Genomic DNA, 21250 nt, shown 5'->3' with positions numbered 1-21250 from the left:
TACAAAGGAAGCAAACTCATCGTTTTTGATGGCTGCGTAATATTCCATGGTGTATATGTACCACATTTTCCCTATCCAGTCTATCATCGTTGGGCATTTGGGTTGGTTCCAGGTCTTTGCTATTGTAAACAGTGCTGCAATGAACATCAGTGTGCACGTGTCCTTGTAGTAGAATGATTTATAATCCTTTGGATATATACCCAGTAATGGGATTGCTGGGTCAAATGGGATTTCTATTTTTAGGTCCTTGAGGAATCGCCACACTGTCTTCCACAATGGTTGAATTAATTTACATTCCCACCAACAGTGTAAAAGTGTTCCTATTTCTCCACATCCTCTCCAGCATCTGTTATTTCCTGATTTTTTAATGATCGCCATTCTAACTGGTGTGAGATGGTATCTCAATGTGGTTTTGATTTGCATTTCTCTGATGACCAGTGATGATGAGCATTTTTTCATATGTTTGTTGGCCTCCTGTATGTCTTCTTTTGTAAAGTATCTGTTCATATCCTTCGCCCATTTTTGAATGGGCTTGTTTGTTTTTTTCTTGTAGATCTGCTTTAGTTCTTTCTAAATTCTGGATATCAGCCCCTTGTCAGATGGGTAGACTGCAAAAATTTTTTCCCATTCTGTTGGTTGCCGATTCACTCTACTGACTGTTTCTTTTGCCGTGCAGAAGCTGTGGAGTTTGATTAGGTCCCATTTGTCTATTTTGGCTTTTGTTGCCATTGCTTTTGGCGTTTTGGTCATGAAGTCCTTGCCTACACCTATGTCCTGAATGGTTTTGCCTAGATTTTCTTGTAAGGTTTTTATGGTATTAGGTCTGATGTTTAAGTCTTTAATCCATCTGGAGTTAATTTTGGTGTAAGGTGTCAGGAAGGGGTCCTGTTTCTGCTTTCTGCACATGGCTAGCCAGTTTTCCCAATACCATTTATTAAACAGGGAGTCCTTTCCCCATTGCTTGTTTTTGTCAGGTTTGTCGAAGATCAGATGGTTGTGGGTATGTTGTATTTCCTCTGAGACCTCTGTTCTGTTCCATTGGTCTATATCTCTGTTTTGGTACCAGTACCATGCTGTTTTGATTACTGTAGCCTTGTAGTATAGTTTGAAGTCCGGTAGTGTGATGCCTCCTGCTTTGTTCTTTTTGCTTAGAATTGACTTGGCTATGCGGGCTCTCTTTTGGTTCCATATGAAGTTTAAGGTGTTTTTTTCCAGTTCTGTGAAGAAGGTCATTGGTAGCTTGATGGGAATAGCGTTGAATCTGTAAATTACTTTGGGCAGTATGGCCATTTTCACGATGTTGATTTTTCCTAACCAAGAACATGGAATGTTTCTCCATCTGTTTGTATCCTCTCTTATTTCGTTGAGCAATGGCTTGTAGTTCTCCTTGAAGAGGTCCTTTACGTTCCTTGTTAGTTGTATTCCTAGATACTTTATTCTCTTTGTAGCAATTGTGAATGGCAGTTCGTTCTTGATTTGGCTCTCTTGAAGTCTATTACTGGTGTATAGGAATGCTTGTGATTTTTGCACGTTGATTTTGTATCCTGAGACTTTGCTGAAGTTGTTTATCAGTTTCAGGAGATTTTGGGCTGAGATGATGGGGTCTTCCAGATATACAATCATGTCATCTGCAAATAGAGACAATTTGATTTCCTCCTTTCCAATTTGGATACCGTTTATTTCTTTTTCTTGCCTGATTGCTCTGGCTAGAACTTCCAGTACTATATTGAATAGGAGTGGTGAGAGAGGACATCCTTGTCTAGTGCCAGATTTCAAAGGGAATGCTTCCAGCTTTTGCCCATTCAGTATGATATTGGCTGTTGGTTTGTCGTAAATAGCTTTTATTGTTTTGAGATACGTTCCGTCAATACCTAGTTTATTGAGGGTTTTTAGCATAAAGGGTTGTTGAATTTTGTCAAAAGCCTTCTCTGCATCAATCGAGATAATCATGCGGTTTTTGTCTTTGGTTCTGTTTATGTGGTGAATTACGTTTATGGACTTGCGTATGTTGAACCAGCCTTGCATCCCTGGGATGAATCCTACTTGATCATGGTGGATTAGCTTTTTGATATGCTGTTGCAATCGGTTTGCCAGTATTTTATTGAAGATTTTTGCATCTATGTTCATCATGGATATTGGCCTGAAATTTTCTTTTCTTGTTGAGTCTCTGCCGGGTTTTGGTATCAGTATGATGTTTGTCTCGTAAAATGATTTGGGAAGGATTCCCTCTTTTTGGATTGTCTGGAATAGTTTCAGAAGGAATGGTATCAGCTCCTCTTTGTATGTCTGGTAGAATTCAGCTGTGAACCCATCTGGACCTGGGCTTTTTTTGGGTGGTAGGCTCTTTATTGCTGCCTCGACTTCAGACCATGTTATTGGTCTATTCAGGGTTTCGGCTTCTTCCAGGTTTAGGCTTGGGAGGTTGCAGGTGTCCAGGAATTTATCCATTTCTTCCAGGTTTACTAGTTTATGTGCATAGAGTTGTTTGTAATAATCTCTGATGATGGTTTGGATTTCTGTGGAATCTGTGGTGATATCACCTTTATCGTTTTTTATTGCATCAATTTGGTTATTCTCTCTTTTCTTTTTTATTAATCTGGCTAGTGGTCTGTCTATTTTGTTGATCTTTTCGAAAAACCAGCTCCTGGATTTATTGATTTTTTGAAGAGTTTTTTGTGTCTCTATTTCCTTCAGTTCTGCTCTGATCTTAGTTATTTCCTGTCTTCTGCTAGGTTTTGAGTTTTTTTGATCTTGCTCCTCTAGCTCTTTCAATTTTGATGATAGGGTGTCAATTTTAGATCTCTCCTTTCTTCTCATGTGGGCACTCATTGCTATATATTTTCCTCTAGAGACTGTTTTAAATGTGTCCCAGAGATTCTGGTATGTTGTGTCTTCGTTCCCATTGGTTTCGAAGAACATCTTTATTTCTGCCTTCATTTCATTGTTTATCCAGTCAACATTCAAGAGCAAGTTGTTCAGTTTCCATGAAGCTGTGCGGTTCTGAGTTAGTTTCTGCATTCTGAGTTCTAACTCGATTGCACTGTGGTCTGAGAGACTGTTTGTTATGATTTCTGTTCTTTTGCATTTGCTGAGGAGTGATTTATTGCCAATTATGTGGTCAATTTTAGAGTAGGTGTGATGTGGTGCTGAGAAGAATGTATATTCTGTGGATTTGGGGTGGAGAGTTCTGTAAACGTCTATTAGGTTTGCTTGTTCCAGGTCTGTATTCAGGTCCTGGATATCCTTGTTGATTTTCTGTCTTGTTGATCTGTCTAATATTGACAATGGGGTGTTAAAGTCTCCCACTATTATTGTGTGGGAGTCTAAGTCTCTTTGTAAGTCATTAAGAACTTGCCTTATGTATCTGGGTGCTCCTGTATTGGGTGCGTATATATTTAGGATCGTTAGCTCTTCTTGTTGCAGTGATCCTTTTACCATTATGTAATGTCCTTCTTTGTCTCTTTTGATCTTTGTTGCTTTAAAGTCTATTTTATCAGAGATGAGAATTGCAACTCCTGCCTTTTTTTACTCTCCATTTGCTTGGTAGATCTTCCTCCATCCCTTTATTTTGAGCCTTTGTGTATCCTTGCATGTAAGATGGGTTTCCTGGATACAGCACACTGATGGGTTTTGGCTTTTTATCCAATTTGCCAGTCTGTGTCTTTTGATTGGGGCATTTAGTCCATTGACATTTAGGGATAGTATTGTTATGCGTGAATTTGATGCTGTCATTTTGATGCTACCTGGCTGTTTTGTTGGTTAGTTGATGCAGATTCTTGATTGTGTTGCTGCTTTTTTACCATTTGGTGTGTTTTTGGAGTGGCTGGTACTGGTTGTTCCTTTATATGTGTAGAGCCTCTTTCAGGAGTTCTTGTAGAGCAGGTTTGGTGGTGATGAAATCTCTGAGTGCTTGCTTGTTCACAAAGGATTTTATTTTTCCTTCACTTATGAAGCTTAGTTTGGCTGGATAGGAGATTCTGGGTTGAAAGTTCTTTTCTTTAAGGATGTTGAATATTGGCCCCCAATCTCTTCTGGCTTGTAGGGTTTCTGCTGAGAGATCTGCTGTGAGTCTAATGGGCTTCCCTTTGTGGGTAACCCGACCTTTCTCTCTGGCTGCCCTTAGCATTTTCTCTTTCATTTCAACCCTGGTGAATCTGACGATTATGTGCCTTGGGGTTGCTCTTCTTGAGGAATATCTTTGTGGTGTTCTCTGTATTTCCTGGATTTGAATATTGGTCTGCCTTGCTAGGTTAGGGAAGTTTTCCTGGATAATATCCTGAAGAGTATTTTCCAGCTTGGATTCATTCTCTTCATCACATTCAGGTACACCTATCAGACGTAGATTAGGTCTTTTCACATAGTCCCACATTTCTTGAAGATTTTGTTCATTCCTTTTTGCGCTTTTTTCTCTGTTCTTGCCTTCTCTTTTTATTTCATTGAGTTGATCTTCGACCTCTGATATCCTTTCTTCTGCTTGGTCAGTTCGGCTGTTGAAGCTTGTGCATGCTTCACGAAGTTCTCGTGTTGCGTTTTTCAGCTCCATCAATTCACTTATACTCCTCTCTATGCTGTCCATTCTCGTCAGCAGTTCGTCCAATCTTTTTTCAAGGTTCCTATTTTCTTTGCGATGGGTTAGAACATGTTCTTTTAGCTCATTGTAGTTTCTTACTACCCACCTTCTGAAGTCTGATTCTGTCATTTCATCACCCTCCTTCTCCATCCGGTCTGGTTCCCTTGCTGGTGAGGAGTTGTGATCCCTTTTAGGAGGAGAGGTGTTCTGGTTTCGGGAGTTTTCATCCTTTTTGCGCTGGTTTCTTCCCATTTTTGTGGGTTTATCCACCTGTTGTCTGTCTCTGTCCCAGGGAGTTGGAGCTTTATGAGTTTCCCTTGCACTATTGCCTTTTTTGATTTTTCTTTCAGGTCGGACCCGCCCAGCTAGCAGCAGGCCTAGCCTCTGCCTGCCCGCAGGGGCTTTGCTGAGCTGCTGTGGGCTCCGCCCAGCTGCCCTGAGCTATTCCCTGTAGTCCTTTTTATATGGGTGTAGTTAGAACTGTCTCGGCAATGGGGGCCCCGCCTCTGTTATGGTGGACTCTCTCTGTTATGGCAGGTTGCCTCGGCAACGGCAGCCTGCCTCCGTAGCGGTGGAGAGTCTCAGTAATGGCGGAAGCCCCTCCCCCACGGAGCCGGACCATCCTGGTTCAGCTGTGCTTGGTTTGAAGGGCTCAACCCAGAGGGTTTCCAATTACTGTTTTTGTTTTCGTTGTTGTTGGGGGTGGAGGGGTGGGACCAACCGAGCCTGATCACCTGGCTCCCTGACTCAGAGTCTTTTCTTTTAAGTTGAAGGACCCCGCGTTCCAGTCGCTTGTTGAAAAGGCGCCGGGATCTCCCGTGCTGCGACCCACGGAATCGGCTCGAACTGTAGCGCCGGCTCCTGGCGGATTTTTTCCCTAGGAATCTCCTGGCCTGACTCGCTATTTCAGATGAATGGGCTATTCTGCCGTCTCAGGGCTCTGCTCGCCAGCTAAGAGGGCTCCCAGACCAGTGGTTTTTGTACGGAGAACCGCAGCAACAGGGCGTGGTCACAGCAGCTGCGCGGGCGGAATCAGCCCCGCGGGGGCCAAAACAGCCGCACCGGCTGGGACTGCGATGCTGGCGACCCCTCTGCCTGGGTATCTCCTGGTCTGTGGGCAATAAGAGTTCGTCTGGAAATGCGGCGTCCACTCACCCTCTGCTCTTTCACTGGGAGCTGAATTCCTGAGCTGTTCTTAGGCGGCCATCTTCCCAGCATTCTCCCATCCCATTTTCTTAAGACTTTTTTTGCAATATGAAGTGGAATCATATTAAAAAATACTGCTTTTTTAGATAGAATGCCAACATTTTTATTTGGTCCAAGCTGCATTTTGATCTGGCCTCCATCACAGTTAATCACAAAAATAACTCGGGCGTTAGCTGGATTCATCCAGCTAATCATCCTGTGTCTGCCTGAATAAAAGTTGCTTAACTCCCCCATTCCGCATCCTTTGGAAAGCATAATGCCCCCTCCCCAATCCCAGCAGGATCAGCACTCCTGGGAGAGGAGGGCAGAGTGTTACAGTGTCATCAATACCATGGGAACCATTTCCCTACCTCCCCCTACATTCCCAATCTGGGCTCTGTCATCTCTCTTATTCCCTTATCTCTCTCTTTCTCTTTCTCTCTTTCTCTTTCTCTCTCTCTCTCTCGTTCTATCTTTCACACACATGCACACACACACACACACACACAGACACACACACAAACACGCCTGCATCCATCAAACACTGCCCCAAGTAATCACAAACCCAGACTTACAAACAGCACAAAGCATACAGAAGCTAAATCTCACATCTGCCAGAATTATTCTTAAAGGCCCTTTTGATCATTGGCTGAACCACAGGATCCAACTTGCTCTCTCCAAACATATCAGTTCCTCTTTCCTTCTTCTGCCCCTTCAGGATCCCTTCCCACATCCATCTGCTACCCCCACCGCCCCCTCCCTCCACACCCCCCGCCACACACACACTGCAGTTCCAAATTCCTTTCATTCTAGGATGCACATCAGTGCCACAAGCATTTTGGACTCTTGCCTTTGGAGTCACTCATCTAACTGAGTAAAGTCCTGCATCACTGCCAACATTTTTATGGAACCCCTGAATGGGATAATTATTACAAACTGTGGAAATTTGAATCTAATCACCACCACATCTTGAAGGGGCAATAAAATTGCCTGCAACATTTTTTGAAAAACTGCAACACGAGGAACTAAGACCGTCTAAGAGACGCATCACACACGTACTGTACTTGTTGACCACCTGATCATGTTTAAAGGAACAGCTTATTCATCCTTACCTTCTCCTTCAAACTCTCCTGTGCACCCAACAGGACATTCACAAAGCCTTCCAGGGAGCTCAGGAACTCCTGCCGGGCATGAGCTATGTCCTGAAGGCCCTCAAGCTCACCCCAGCCATGGCTTGTGGCTCTGAGAGCAGGAATGAAGATGTCTGACAGCAAACGCCTTACACTGTTGAGCAGGCCTCCATCTGCAGCATCTAACATGTTAAAGCTCACCTCCTGGAAAACAAGCAGGAGATCCTTTACTGTACATATGATCCTCAAATGCCACACAGCTACTAAGTCATTTCTAAATGTTATCACTTTACCAAATACCTAGAAAATTATTAGTTTCAGCCAGGCGTGGTGGCTCACACCTGTAATCCCAGAACTTTGGGCGGCCAAGGCGGGTGGATCACCTGAGATCAGGAGTTCAAGACCAGCCTAAGCAACACAGTTAAACCCAGTCTCTACTAAAAATACAAAATTTAATTGGGCATGGTGGCTGGCACCTGTAATCCCGGCTACTCAGGAGGCTGAAGCACAAGAATCACTTGAACCCAGGAGGCAGAGGCTGCAGTGAGCCAAGAGGCACCACTGCATTCCAACCTGTGCAACAGAGCAACACCCAGTCTCAGAAAAAAAGAAAATTATTAGTTTGACAACCTGGTTAAGAAATAAGAGGTAGGCCGGGCACAATGGCTCATGCCTATAATCTCAGCACTTTGGGAGGCCAAGGTGGGTGGATCACGAGGTCAGGAGTTCAAGACCAGCCTGGCCAAGATGGTGAAACCCCGTCTCTACTAAAAATACAAAAATTAGCCAGGCATGATGGTGGACACCTATAATCCCAGCCACTCAGGAAACTGAGGCAGAGAATTGCTTGAACCCAGAAGGCAGAGCTTGCAGTGAGCCAAGATCACGCCACTGCACTGAGCCAAGATCACTGCACTGCAGCCTGGGCACAGAGAGAGATCCATCTCAAAGAAACAAAAAAAAAAGAAAAGACAAGAAAGAAAGGAAAAAAGAAATAAGCTTTATACTATCCTAAATTGTAACCATCAAAATAAAAGCATGCAATAAATAGAATGCCAGATGTTTACCAATTCATATGCTCCAAGAAGATAGTGCACCCATCAGAGTGATGGGAAAAACTTGTACAGACACACCATACTTTATGCAAAAAAACAAAAGTTACATATCTACTTTCAGAAATCTTATCTTAAATGTATAAAATTCACCACTAAGTAAATTATGCATGGGGAGTTCTTTAGAAAAAGAAAGCCCTCACTGTTATACATGTTGGGAAAAGCAGCAAAGGAGAAAGGACTTACAGAGTGCCTACATAAAGTGGTTATGAGTAACATATTAACAAGGAACAACAAACTGTGGAAGGCCGCAGGAGGCCTCTGAGGAGGAAGGCCTCTTTATGCTTCATGTTCTGGTGCAGGGCGACCTCGGCTCTGTTACCATAAACATTGTGCTCAAGGACGTGAAACCCCTCCATAGCACTATGACGTAGCCAGACTTGTAGGCTCCTTGTAAGGCCCGTGTTCCATTAGCTGTACATAGATAATAAGCTAAAGATAACCACGTGTTCTTGTTTTGTGAAACTCCCAAAATGCCACTGTTATCAGTCCTTAGAATGACACACCAGTTCCGGCTCACTGAATCACTCCACCATCACTGCACCCCTACCCTCTAGATCAAAGTGATTGTAATCAATAGTGTAGATGATCAGAGCTCGGGGACTTCACTGTCTCCTCCAAAGGAATAAAGTGATGGTCCCCTGGTCCCACCTTCTCTCTTAACCTGTCTTTTTCTGATTCCTTTGTCGCACTGAACTCGGAGTACCCACAGGTGATGTGCGACTGGTTCCCTATATTCTGGTGCCCAACCGTGGGGCTCATGGATCCCTACATTCCACACACCCAGAAGGTTGTATCAATTCGTGTTAATAAATCAAAGTATTAAGTCCTCTTACTCAAAAGATTTAAAGGGAATGTCCTCTTAATTTCTTGCTTTAAATTTTTTAAAAATACTTCTCTGAAAGGAGTTTTAGATACCATAGTAAATACAATGGTTGTCTTTACTGAAGGAGTATTTGTGTCCAAGATGTATGATTTTTGGTAATTCAGAGTAAACAACAGCTCTTGCCCCTTACCCGGTGGATGTTGTCAGGGGTGATGGCTTTAGAAGGGTCAGTCCTGATGAAGAACACACATGCCCCAGTAAGGGCCACATCTTTTCCCTCGGTCACGAACACCTTAGGTTTTTTAATCTTTCCAGAAACAAGATTTACCCCTCCTAGAGAGCCAAGTTGTCCTACAAAAGCAAAATAATTTTAGTATCACAAATGCTTCTTACAGTCCACATGGTTGCCTTTGGAAAGAAGTTTCCTTGTTAAAATACTGCCATTGTTGACTTGTCCATGTGCCTTAGGTCAGTCTACCTCTTGAACAATCTCTAGCATGAGCCCTACAGGCATCTCAAAGAATCTGTTTGATTCCAGATCATAGATTCACTTCAAAATTGATGTTTCACAGGCAGTGAAAAGAAGGAAGAAGGACAAAGTATCTACTGGCATGTACTGTGTTCCAGCCCCTCTGCTACATACCCTTATAAAAACACAACTCGGCTGGGCACAGTGGCTCACACCTGTAATCCCAGCACTTTGGGAGGCCAAGGTGGGCAGATTGCCAAAGGTCAGGAGTTCAAGACTAGCTTGGCCAATGTGATGAAACTCTGTCTCTACGAAAAATACAAAAATTAGCCTGGCATGGTGGTGCACACCTGTAATCCCAGCTACTAGGGAGGCTGAGGCAGGAGAATCACTTGAACCCGGGAGGCAGAAGTTGCAGTGGGCCGAGATCACACCACTGCACTCCAGGCTAGGCAACAGAGCAAAACTCAGCCTAAAAATAAAAATTAAAAAAACTCTGAGAGAGCTGTGACATGTTCCAAGTTAAACAGCCAAACTTGGTGACCTTGATGGTAGAGCCAAGGTCAAAAACCAGCTCTGACTATAAAACTCAGAACCCTCACTTCCCCATGCTGTCCATTCTCTGTCATAGTCAGCATAACTGGTTATCTTTCAAATACTGCTGGTATCAGGGTCTTGTGGAGGCAGGACCACTTGATGATGAAGATTGGGCTGTAGAGTCAGCCTCCCAGAACTTCAATCTCAGGCTGCGCTTCCCAGCCATGTGACCTTGCCAAGTTACTTAATCTTTCTGTGCCTCTGTTTTCTCATCTTCTCATTTTAAAAGTGAGAATAATACTAGAACTTAGCAACTGAAATTGTTGTGAAAATCAAATAAGTTAATACATGTAAAGCCCTTAGAAAAGCACGTAAGAATAATAATGCTTACACACAAGTAAGCATTATTATTATCAGTATTGAACATTCATCTTTGATTATCCAAGCATGTAGAACATTTAAGTACACAGAATACATTCTGAGCTAGTCCATTGTGTTCTGACCTGCCCAAGAAATGTTTAGATCTCCAAACAGACAGGTAACTCAATCTGGGTTACTAGGGTTGGTGGATGGTGTTAATGGTGTACTTTGGGAAGAGGAGTAGACCAGAAGTTGAATCCTATAATCCTGGGATTAAAACCTCTTGGAGTAATCCTCCCTCAGGGATCTTCCTCCCACGGTGCTAGGCTAGAAACCTGGACAGGGGCCTTGACAGTCAACCCTCATTAAAGGTAACTAGAAGATCAATCTCCCCCTCATTCAAAATTGCATCCCACTCCTGGCTAATATCACCTGGGTCTCATGAGTAATAAGATATTAGGCAACAAGTTTCAACCGAGGCACTAAGGCATGACAGACATCAGAAAACAGAGTTTCAAAGAAAAAAAAAATCTGCAGAAATTTCAAAGCACTTTTCCTAGAACTGATTAGACATCTCCTCCTGGGCCCTCATCAGAATGGAAAAGGGTCAAGAGCATGCAGATTAAGGAAGGATTTTGTGAGGACAGTTATGCTATGTATTAGTCCGTTTTCATGCTGCTAATAGAGACATACCTAAGACTGGGCAATTTACAAAAGAAAGAGGGTTAATTGGACTTACAGTTCCACGTGGCTTGGGAAGCCTCACAATTATGGTGGAAGGCAAGGAGAAGCAAGTCCTGTCTTACATGAATGGCAGCAGGCAAAGAGAGAATAAGACCCAAGCGAAACAGGTTTCCCTTAACAATCCATCAGATCTCATGAGACTCATTCACTATCACCAGAACAGCGCAGGAAATACCCGGCCCCATAATTCAATTACCTCCCACCAGGTTCGTACCACAACACATGGGAATTGTGGGAGTTACAATTCAAGATGAGATTTGGGTGGGGACTCAGAGCCAAACCATATCATCCTATGCAAAGGAGGGAGGGGTTCCTGGGCTGCAGGACTTTCAGTGCTAAAATCAGGACAGTCACTCCAGTCAAAAAACAAGGTCTTCAACCCAACCACCTAAAGAGCCTGATTTATGTCTCCTGGAGTTTAGGAACAAAATGACTGGGATATGACACCTGACCCAGATAAGAAATCTAAGCACAGTGTGCAATAAGGCAGATAGAGAGAAACTGGACTGCGCTGGGAGCTAACAACACATCCACGGAGGGCAGGTACCTAGGAACCCAGTGGGGGCCCTGCTAAAAAGAGCCAGACTGAAGCCACCTTAAATCCTACTCAAAAGGAGCACCTGAGGGAGGATGGGACTGAGTGATTGCTCCTGGTGGCTTACGCTACCAAATTTCAGAGGTCATCATCAGGACAGCCCATTGCCATGGGATGCACAGCCAACGTTCCCAGTGGTCACCTCAGGAGAACCCACCACCGTGCCCACAAGAGCAAGGTAAGAGTGCAAGGTCAGTCAGCTCACAACAGTGGCAGTTCAGTAAAAACTTTCCCGCCCTGGTTCCCTCTTATCTCCACCTTGCCTCTGGCCTCACACAGTCAGGCACTTTGCTTAAGGTGCTGTGAACAAGGGGTGGAAGAGGAAGGTGAGAAGAAGAACACACAGTGCTCCTCTTCTCCCACTGAGAACTTCAACCTTCAGAGGAATGGGGGGACTCAAGGGTGAGAAGGGAAGAAGATTTCACTTTCCATCAATGGGACAGTTTTTCTTTTTGAGTTGAGGTTGTGTTTGTAATCTTAAATGACCATAGAAGTTTTTGTAATCTAAGAATATCCGGGAAAGTCATGGGACTGCCAGCCTTCTAATCCAAGTTCAGAAGGACTATCACGAGAGAGAAGATGTAAAGGTTAAACTTGCTTTTATGTTTGTTTCCTACAAACCCTTCTGGCTCCAAGTAAAATTTACACAGAAGGCCAATTTCATCCAGTGCTCCATTCATGGATAAACTTGATCTTTCATTTTTGCTGTTTTGCAATCTGCTGTAGAAACTGAAACTTCTCTCTCTTGATTTTTCACTCAAAATGTAATAAGCTTTCTAAGCACAGAATACCAAATTGACAGCTTTCAGAAAATGCCAGTTCAAATTTGCATGCATAATTCCTTCAGTTTTTAAACAAAGAAGTATAGTCTTACTATATGCCAAGAGCAATAACTATTTTCCCTTTTTTCAAATGGGTAGTAAAAAGGATGTATATAATACTTTAATATATTAAATAATACATTTAATCATATATTCACTTATGTTCCTGGTTAGGCCTTTAAAATTACATTAATCCACTTAAAAGGAGAATAGACTATCCCAGTTGAATCCATAGAAAGATTTGCAAACTTTTCATAAGTGAGAATGATGAAACCTGTCATCCAATATTACTTATTTAAAGCAGAGTCAGTAGAAAATAAATACAATGTGATATTTAACTAAAAACAGATATTATACATACTGGCAATAATTTCTATGTCAAAAAGAAATAATGCCTGTATACATGAGAAACAGGTATCCATTATAACTTCCAGAACATAATACACAGAATGAACTAGAATATAAGAAAAGGAAGTCAAACATAATCTACTTTATTATCTTTATCGCCAGCACAGCCTGGGAAGGAAAAGAAAACATTTCCAATAAAGTTAGAACAACCAGGCTAAAGACCAACTGTAATCTGTCCTCTATCTTGAGGACACACAACTTCTTCCACAGGGCCACACCCAACACACTAAGGGTTTCCCACATCAACCCACACAGACACCTCACTCCTGCCAGCAAGGTGAAACAGGTCTGTTCTCACAGTGGCTTTCTTCTTCAAGCTACCCTCAGATAAATCTAATGACGCATTTCTGGGTTATGTCACATCAAATTCAGATACCTGTTTCTGCTACCTCCACATCTTGATAGTAAAACATGAGGTGTCGGAGACCTCCAACAGCAAAAAGTTGATCAATTCTTTCAATCTGGGAAAAAGAAAAAGGCAAGATAATGACTTTTAATCCAAATTAGAAACTGCACTTAAATCAGCATTAATAGTATAAAAAAGGAAAATTACTGTCATCTTTCTTACTCAAACAGGACTGCATCTAATGTATCCTATATAAAAGGGAGCAACGGTGTCAAAAGAATAAATGTCTCACCATAGTAAAGACTCCGTTCAAAAAGTAATTTTAATGAATCATAGAAATATTTGTTACTTACGCACATTTGAAAAGCATTGTCCCTCTCTATTTGCAAATTTCCTAAAGTGTTGAGCTGTTGAAGGGCGATTTAAATAGAGATAAGTGTTTCAGTCAACTGCAAATCAGAAAGAACAAATCGTTCAAAACTTAGTCTAACTTCTAGAGCTAATTAATATTAAATTGCAATAATCGCCAAAACTGCCATGAGAACATATCTGACTATGGACACTCCTTCTAATAGCAACCTGGCACTAAGATGGGACTAAGAGTCCCATCCCTGAGGCTCACTGTAAGTCTACAAGTCTAACAAATGGTCTGCTACCAATAAAACCACTTCTCTTAAATAGTCAATAGCACAGTTTGGAATTCATACGAAAATAAAAAGATAAAATCTAAACACCCATTAGGCATTAGGATGGCTACCACTAAAAATCAGAAAATAGCAAATGCTGGTGAGGACGTGGAGAAACTGGAACTCTTGTGCACCATTGGTGGGAATGTAAAATGGGGCAGCCATTGTGGAAAACAGTATGAAGGCTTCTCAAAAAATTAAAAATAGAATTACCACATGATCCAGAAACTCCACTTCTGGGTATATATCCCAAGAATTGAAAGCAGGGTCTCAAAAAGATATCTGTATATCCATGTTCATAGTAGCATTACTCACAATAGCTTCCACAAAAGGTGAAAGTGACAGATAAAGGGATAAACAAAATATGGTATACATATACTAGGGAATATAATTTAGCCATAACAAGGACAGAAATTCTGGCACATGCTACAACATGGATGAACCTTGAAAACCTTACACTAAGTGAAATAAGACAATCACAAAAAGACAAATACTGCATGACTCTACTTGCATGAGGTGCCTATGGAATACTCTAATTCCTAGAAACAAAAAGTAGAATAGGGGGGTCGCCAGGCAGGCACTGGAAGAAGGAGGAATATGGAGTGGTAGTTTAATGGGAACAGTTTCATTTTTGTGATAAAAAGCGTTCTGAAGATTTGTTGCACAGTAATGTGAATGTACTTAATACTAATTAACTGTACATTTAAAATGATTAAGATGGTAAATTTTATGTTCATTTACTACCTCTTAAAATAACTTTTTTAAAGGATAAAATCTAGCCTGAACAATTAAATGTGAAAATAAGTCCCCTTCAATTTCCACCATGATTGAAGATGCCACAGAGAAGAGTAGGAAGGACTCCCCGAGATTAAATTTCATGCTAAGAATGTGGTGATGGAGTATTGAAGCTCCTATCCCTCCCATATTTGCATGAGAGCCTGAGCCAGATGCTTTCTTTAAACCTCCAGGTTCTGACATTCCTGGGTTCTGACCTTGACCTAGCAGTTTAACCTGGGATCCCTACAAAGCTGAACTTTTGCCTGTTTCTTCCCCTTGCATAATCCCAAATCCAGATGTCTGAACTGGGAAGCAGGGTGGAGGTAAGCACTTCACCTCTGGAACAATCTCCCCAAGTGATCCTCTCTGCTTGTATGCCTCCACATTCTGGGAATATTATCTACCTCCTGGTATTATGAAGATGGAAATGAAGTCATAGGTTAAGTGATCAGGAACAGGGGCCAACACCTGGTAAACATTCAGTAAGTGTCAGCTATGAGGAAAAGGGGAAGAGGAGAAGCACATTTCCTCAGCTCCTGCTTGATTCATCCTGTAGTTTATACCTTTTAGTGTTATCCACTCTTAATTGTTCCCCAACTCCTATTAACCCCCCCAGGGTAGCCCAGCAGGAAGGAATGAAGCCAGTGGTATGCTGCAGATGGCTTGTACTGGCCTAGGATATCCAATGGATCACAGCTTTTTCCAACCCAGCATTTCGTAACGTGATGATAGTAGTTTGGAACCAGCCGTTGTGGGAGTATTTACACCACAGAAATCAGTAGATGCTCAAACCAGTGCCTACGTGCCTACTTCCTCCAACCTTGCCCAAAGCCAGTTGTTAAAATTTACAAGCCTACCACTGAAAAGAATTGCCAACAGTGTGGCATCCTGTCAACCAAAAGGGCTTGCCTCTTTCTTTTTTTTTCCCTAATGTCAATGCTTTTCTCACTGCCCGGGAAATTATATCTCCCCATATTTTGGCCTTCCCCACCAAGGTCAATGACAAAGCAAATCACACTCTTGGTTTTAAAGAAAAAATGTAGCAGAAGATGGGAACCAAGGTTAGGAACAAAAGAAACTGAATTCAGCTGCCAAACCAAAGTGAAAGCCAGAAAATCATGGCACAAATTCAGTCTCCAAGCCTAGAACAGGGGAAATGCACAGAATATAAATTGGCAACTTGAGAGAAGATTCTGTTCCCTGACTTCAGTTTCCAAAATGGCATGAAAGCCCAGCTTCACTGGATGTAGAGAGATGCAGGCAATGCTGTCAGAATCACGGAACTCAAATGACCATTATAAGTGCCCCTATTCAACATGGAGAGCTGGAGAGCCTTAAATTCATTCTGCAAGCACCAGTACAGAGTAGAATGGAGCCCTGTCCACGTTAAGACAGGCACCTGCCTCTGGGCACAGTATGGGATCCTGCCACAGGACCATGTCAACAGACCATCCATGCCCTCCATAATCAAGTCAGTGAGAAGTCAGACACATCCCACCTGATTCCCCTCAAGAATGGCATCCTCCACTTCAGTTTTGTTCAAGTCCAAACAGCAAGCAACGATTGCAAATAAGTGGTTATGCCTCCCATCCAAAAGAGAGCGCTTGGCTTCCTTCTCTTCCTTCAGCCTTTGCTAAAAGAAAAGAATAAAAATGTTACATGGCAACTGCTGTTCTCAAGTGTATTCATTTTATAATAATTTCATCCTATTGTTGTTTTTTCAAGTCTTAGTATCCAGATAACAGACAGCTTAATGGTACCAATTTTTACATACTATCTTCCATTTTTAGAAATAATTTATTTCTCTTATGAAAATAAGGCATGCTCACTGTTTTGAAATTGCATAATACAGAGAAGCCAAAAGAGAGAAAAATCATCTGCCATCCAGAAATTATTACTGTTAACATTTTGTTCTAAATCTTTACACACTTATTTCTATGCATACATAAGCATTCAACAGAATACCGAAAAAAGAGATCTCCATTTTTGTAAACATTTTCCTAAGCCATTAAAGTAGTATTCTTCTACCCTATCTCCTATCTTTATTGTTTATCTACAGCTATATATTTGGTCTGGAAATTAACTTCTGAATACCATTGCATGCTCTTTAACTATCAATTGTTAATTATGAGAATAAGGCATGCTTAATGTAATCGAGGTTGGCAGTTTGAAGTATGTCTTTCCTTATGCTCTATGCTCATACAATCATATTCAAACATACGCACACACCTATATTTACATCACACTATAAAATGTTTTCATGCAATTCTCCCTTAACAATACATCACAGACTTCTTTCTAGTTTAATACAAACTATTCCATCCCATGTAACAGCTGCAAAAATGTTCAGTATGAATGTACTATTATTCAACTCTTTTGACACTGGTGGCTTCCAATTCATTCTTGAAATAATACATTACCTTTCATGCCAACCAGTAGTTCCCACTAGGAAGAGGAAAGGTGGCCCCTCTGAATCCCTTCTTTTAATCAACAGACATTTGTTAAACTCCGAATATGTGCCAGTGTTGAAGAAGCTAACACTAACCGGTAACCTCAAAAAAGCTCACAGCTTGGCTGGCAGGATGTGAGCTGAAAATTTAAATATGACAAATGGCATGGCATTTGTCACAGGGGCATCAGATTTATGGGTCTCCAAATGCAGGAGCATTTATGGGTCTTCAGAGAAGGAGCAAAAAGAAGGATCTCCCTCTCTAGCCTGGAGTTGAGAAGGGGTAGCGGTGTTGATGGCAGGGAAGCTTTCAGGAAGAGGTGTTTCCAGCCTAGCATTGATGGAGAGTTGGTCATACTCCTAGAACAGTCATTTTTCTGCATACACAAAGGCTGAGAGGCACAGAAATCACATTCTGAAAACCACAAGGCAGCCAGGATGGGTGAACTAAAAAGAACTAGGAAAACATAATAGGAAATGAAAAAAAAGTCAAATCATAAATATTTTCTGAACCATATTACAAAGTTTAACTGTTATGTGAAATCCATGGAGAATCACTGATGAGTTTCAAATCAGGAGAGATAGGTGTTTAGCTGTCTATGCAGCATTGAAAAATCCATCATTCTGACAGTAGTGTGGAAAGTGGGCTGGAGTGACGCGTGCCTAGAGGCAATCAGGTGGCATTCCCAGAGACTGCGTTCATCAAAAGGAGCAGGTTGAAGCAACACAGTTATAAGTTAAGCTTTTGGATGTGTAAGGTTTTGAAGTGAGTCAATACACAGGTGGACAAGGCAGCCAGGCCACTGGAAATGTTCAAGGGGAAATAGCATTGCAGATACAGATAACATGCAGGTTCTCAATTCAGCACAATGACTTTATGAGACAGACCATTCTTGTTGTGAGGGGAAGTCCTGTGCACTGTGAGGTTTTAGCAGTGCTTTTGGTCTCTAACTTCCAGATGTCAGTAGCTCCCACCACCAAGTCTTGAGAATAAAAAATATTTCCCGACATACCAAATGGCCCTTGTGGGACAAAATTGAGAACCACTGATATGATACAGACATAGGCATAGATATAGACACAGGCACATATAGACATAGACATAGGAAGACTGTCAATATAAAAGCTACAATGTCGATCAGTGTGAAAACAATGTGGTACCTGTTGGAGTTGTGCAGTACAGAACCTGCAAAAGTACATTAGCTCTTTCATCCAACAGGTGGTATATGCATTCAATAAAGATCTGACAAATGAATAAATGAAAGTTTAAACCATGAGTGCAGATATGATTTTCTAACAAATATATGGAAATGAAAACACAAAAAAGTGAAGAAAATTGGGGACCACCAGTATGCCAGGAGCAAGGAGAAGAATAAGTGCAAATAAAGAAAGCTAAGGATGAGGCCGGGCACGGTGGCTCATGCCTATAATCCCAGCACTTTGGGAGGCTTAGGCACGCGAATCACCCGAGGTCAGGAGTTCGAGACCAACCTGGCCAATGTTGCAAAACCCTTTTGAGACCAGCCTGGCCAACATTGCAAAACCCTTTTGAGACCAGCCTGGCCAACATGACAAAACCCCATCTCTACTAAAATACAAAAATTGGCCAGGCATGGTGCTATGTGCCTGTAATCCCAGCTACTCGGGAGGCTGAGGCAGGAGAATCACTTAGACCCACCCAGGAGGCGAAGGTTGCAGTGAGCTGAGATCATGCCATTGCACTCCAGCCTGGGCGACAGAGCAAGACCCCACATTACTAAAAAAAAAAAAAAAAAAAAAAAAAAAAAAAAAAAAAGCTAAGGATGAATGTGTAGAGAGATAAGGAAACCAAGAAACAGCACAACAGCATCAATAAACCATGGAAAACGTCCGACAGCAACAATGCTATACAGGATTTGTTGGGTTAATTAGGATACCTTTGGGGATTGCATTTACAGGATGGTTGCAGCTTCTCACAGCTCTTCTGTAGTGTGACTGTGCCACTAACCTGTCAAGAAGTAGACTGCATTTCCCCTCCCCTTGAATTTGGCTAGCCCCAGTTTTCACCAAAAAAAATATGGCAGTAAATAAGATGGATTTCCTAGGGTAGTTCTTAAGGGATCTTCACATTCTACCTTTAAACTTAGAATGCTGCCTCAGAACTCAGCCACGTAGGGAGACCACATGGAGGAGAACAAAACATTCTGGTCAATGGCACCATTGACCTTCTAGCTGACCCCAGCACCAACTTTCAGCTATCTGAGTATGCTGTCTTGGATGTTCCAACCTAAGTTGCCCCTACAGATGACAGCAAACCAGCCAATGGCACCTGCAGAAGAACCACCCAGCAGAACCCAGTCACTCACAGAATCAAGAGAGATAACAGATGACTGCTTCTGCTTTAGGCCCTTAAGTTTTGGTATGGCTTGTAATGCAAAAATAAATAATAATTTTGTTGGAATAACTTTACTGGCTGGATGGAAATAAACACAGACCTAAGAAAAGGATGATTGGGAAAAGAGAAATATAAAAATGCTGAATACAACCTACTACTTGTAGAAACTTGACTATAAAGGAATAGGGTGTGGTAGTAATGTAGAGGGAAATTTAGGGTCAAGGAAGAGTTTTTTTATGGTCAAAAGACTTATGAAACAGTAAAGATGAAAAAGTTGGTGATTTCAGAGTAATTGAAAGGTTATTACTAGACCTTCATAATTTACATTCATTTCTCTGGATGTGAAGGACTACCTACCTGAGAGACAACTTTGCTGGGGAGGTGACAGGAGAGAGCAGGATTCAGGTTTAAAAATAGATAATCTACCTGTTTTGTCACCATTTCTTTACAAAGGAACTACTACAGGTCCTGATATAAAGTATACAGTCCACAAACATCAAATAAAAGTAAATGTAAAACTTTCTTCACATGTCACTAAAACCAGGAAGATGTCCTGTTGTTTTGAATTGTTTTCTGCCTTCCTGGCAGGGATAAATAAGAGATTTTTCTCTGAGTGATCTCTGTAAGTTTGTGCTAAATGTCTTTAGCAGCTTGAGAACTTAGAGGTCAACCAGGGAGTCAGGAATCCAGCAACAATACAAAGAGATGGCAAATGTTTGGTAGCCAAAAATAAAAATAAAAGCAGTAGAGAGCCAGAAGATTCGAGATGTAAAGGAACTGAAGGCTTCCAAAGAGCACAGAGATTTAAATAAGATTCTCCCATGGCAACACATTATTCCATAACCCATTTGTTTCTGATTCCAGAGGAAAAAAAATATTCTAATGGAAGAAAAGAGAAATCACTCACTAAAATAGAACACTAATTATTCTACTTTGACTTAATTATCACAGGAGAAAGAAACTTCCAAAGCAACTTTATTATACAAAGCAAATTATTGACATATTTTTAAGTAAATGTTTTCAGAAGCTATTTAATATCTTTTAAAGCATGTTAAGACTTGAATATATTTTCTTACTTAAACTGTTTTATTGCCTAAAGACAAGTAATATGAAGTCAATCCTAGTGTCACATAGATGAAAGGCCACAATCTTTATCAATCTCAACTTTCATTGCATTACACTAAGGTATCCGGATAATACTGAGACTGTTTTTTAACTACCATAAAAAAGTTAATAACGTCAGACAAATATTTAGTAATTAGACCAGTGCATTGTCAATCCACAAACCTAACCCTGCAGCTTTCTGGCTGCTAGGGAACTGCAGTAACAAACAGTCAGGTGACTAGTTCTCTGGGGGTTGACTTGTCCTGCCGGCCTCTGAAACATCTAGGACATTTGGAAAGTAAAGGCAGAGAGGGATTAAGAAGGCAGGAGGTAAACTATGTAATGACTTTTCTTGAGTCCTATTAAAATTGTTTTGCAGTGCATGAACAAGCACTAATAGATAGGGGTAGGGAGCATGGCCACTGAAACCTATTCAATGTTCAAGGAAATCTAGAGTGGTGTTAAAACACTGCAGCAATTTGTGATGAGATGTGTTACTACTGCCTTGGAATGGGAGAGTGACTAGTTTACTACCTCACAAGGAGCTCTGCTTCCCAGGTGGCCAATTTCCCATAGACAAAGAAGCACTGACGTTAGAATGAGGTGGTAGGTTCTAGTCCCAGCTCTGACACTAATTCCAAGACTTTACATCTTTCATTTAACCTCTCCAGGCTGCAACTTCCTCAACTACAAAATTAAAGTGTTGGACTAGGTGACAGCCAAGGTTCATTCCTTCTCCAACGTCTGGACTAATTCT

The 21250-nt window shown here is 41.6% G+C and overlaps 1 protein-coding gene across 4 annotated transcripts in view; it reads right to left on the bottom strand.

Moving 5' to 3' along the window:
* Positions 1-21250, bottom strand: part of DNAH5 (dynein axonemal heavy chain 5) — a 358938-nt gene that overhangs the window by 255259 nt on the left and 82429 nt on the right. For 3 of the 4 annotated variants that reach the window (XM_039471819.2, XM_074387173.1, XM_003932490.4), the window contains exons 2-5: positions 16065-16199; positions 13134-13218; positions 9014-9174; positions 6868-7089 (exon numbers count right to left, since the gene is read on the bottom strand). In XM_039471819.2, the coding sequence (XP_039327753.2) occupies positions 6868-7089; positions 9014-9174; positions 13134-13218; positions 16065-16199 (603 nt within the window). The other variant, XM_074387165.1, reaches the window with a different exon arrangement.

Source organism: Saimiri boliviensis, chromosome 1, assembly GCF_048565385.1.
Source record: "Saimiri boliviensis isolate mSaiBol1 chromosome 1, mSaiBol1.pri, whole genome shotgun sequence".
In the NCBI taxonomy this organism is placed as follows: Eukaryota; Metazoa; Chordata; class Mammalia; order Primates; family Cebidae; genus Saimiri; species Saimiri boliviensis.
Note: the sequence above shows the minus strand (reverse complement) of the source record. Positions and strands in the feature narration are given on the sequence as shown.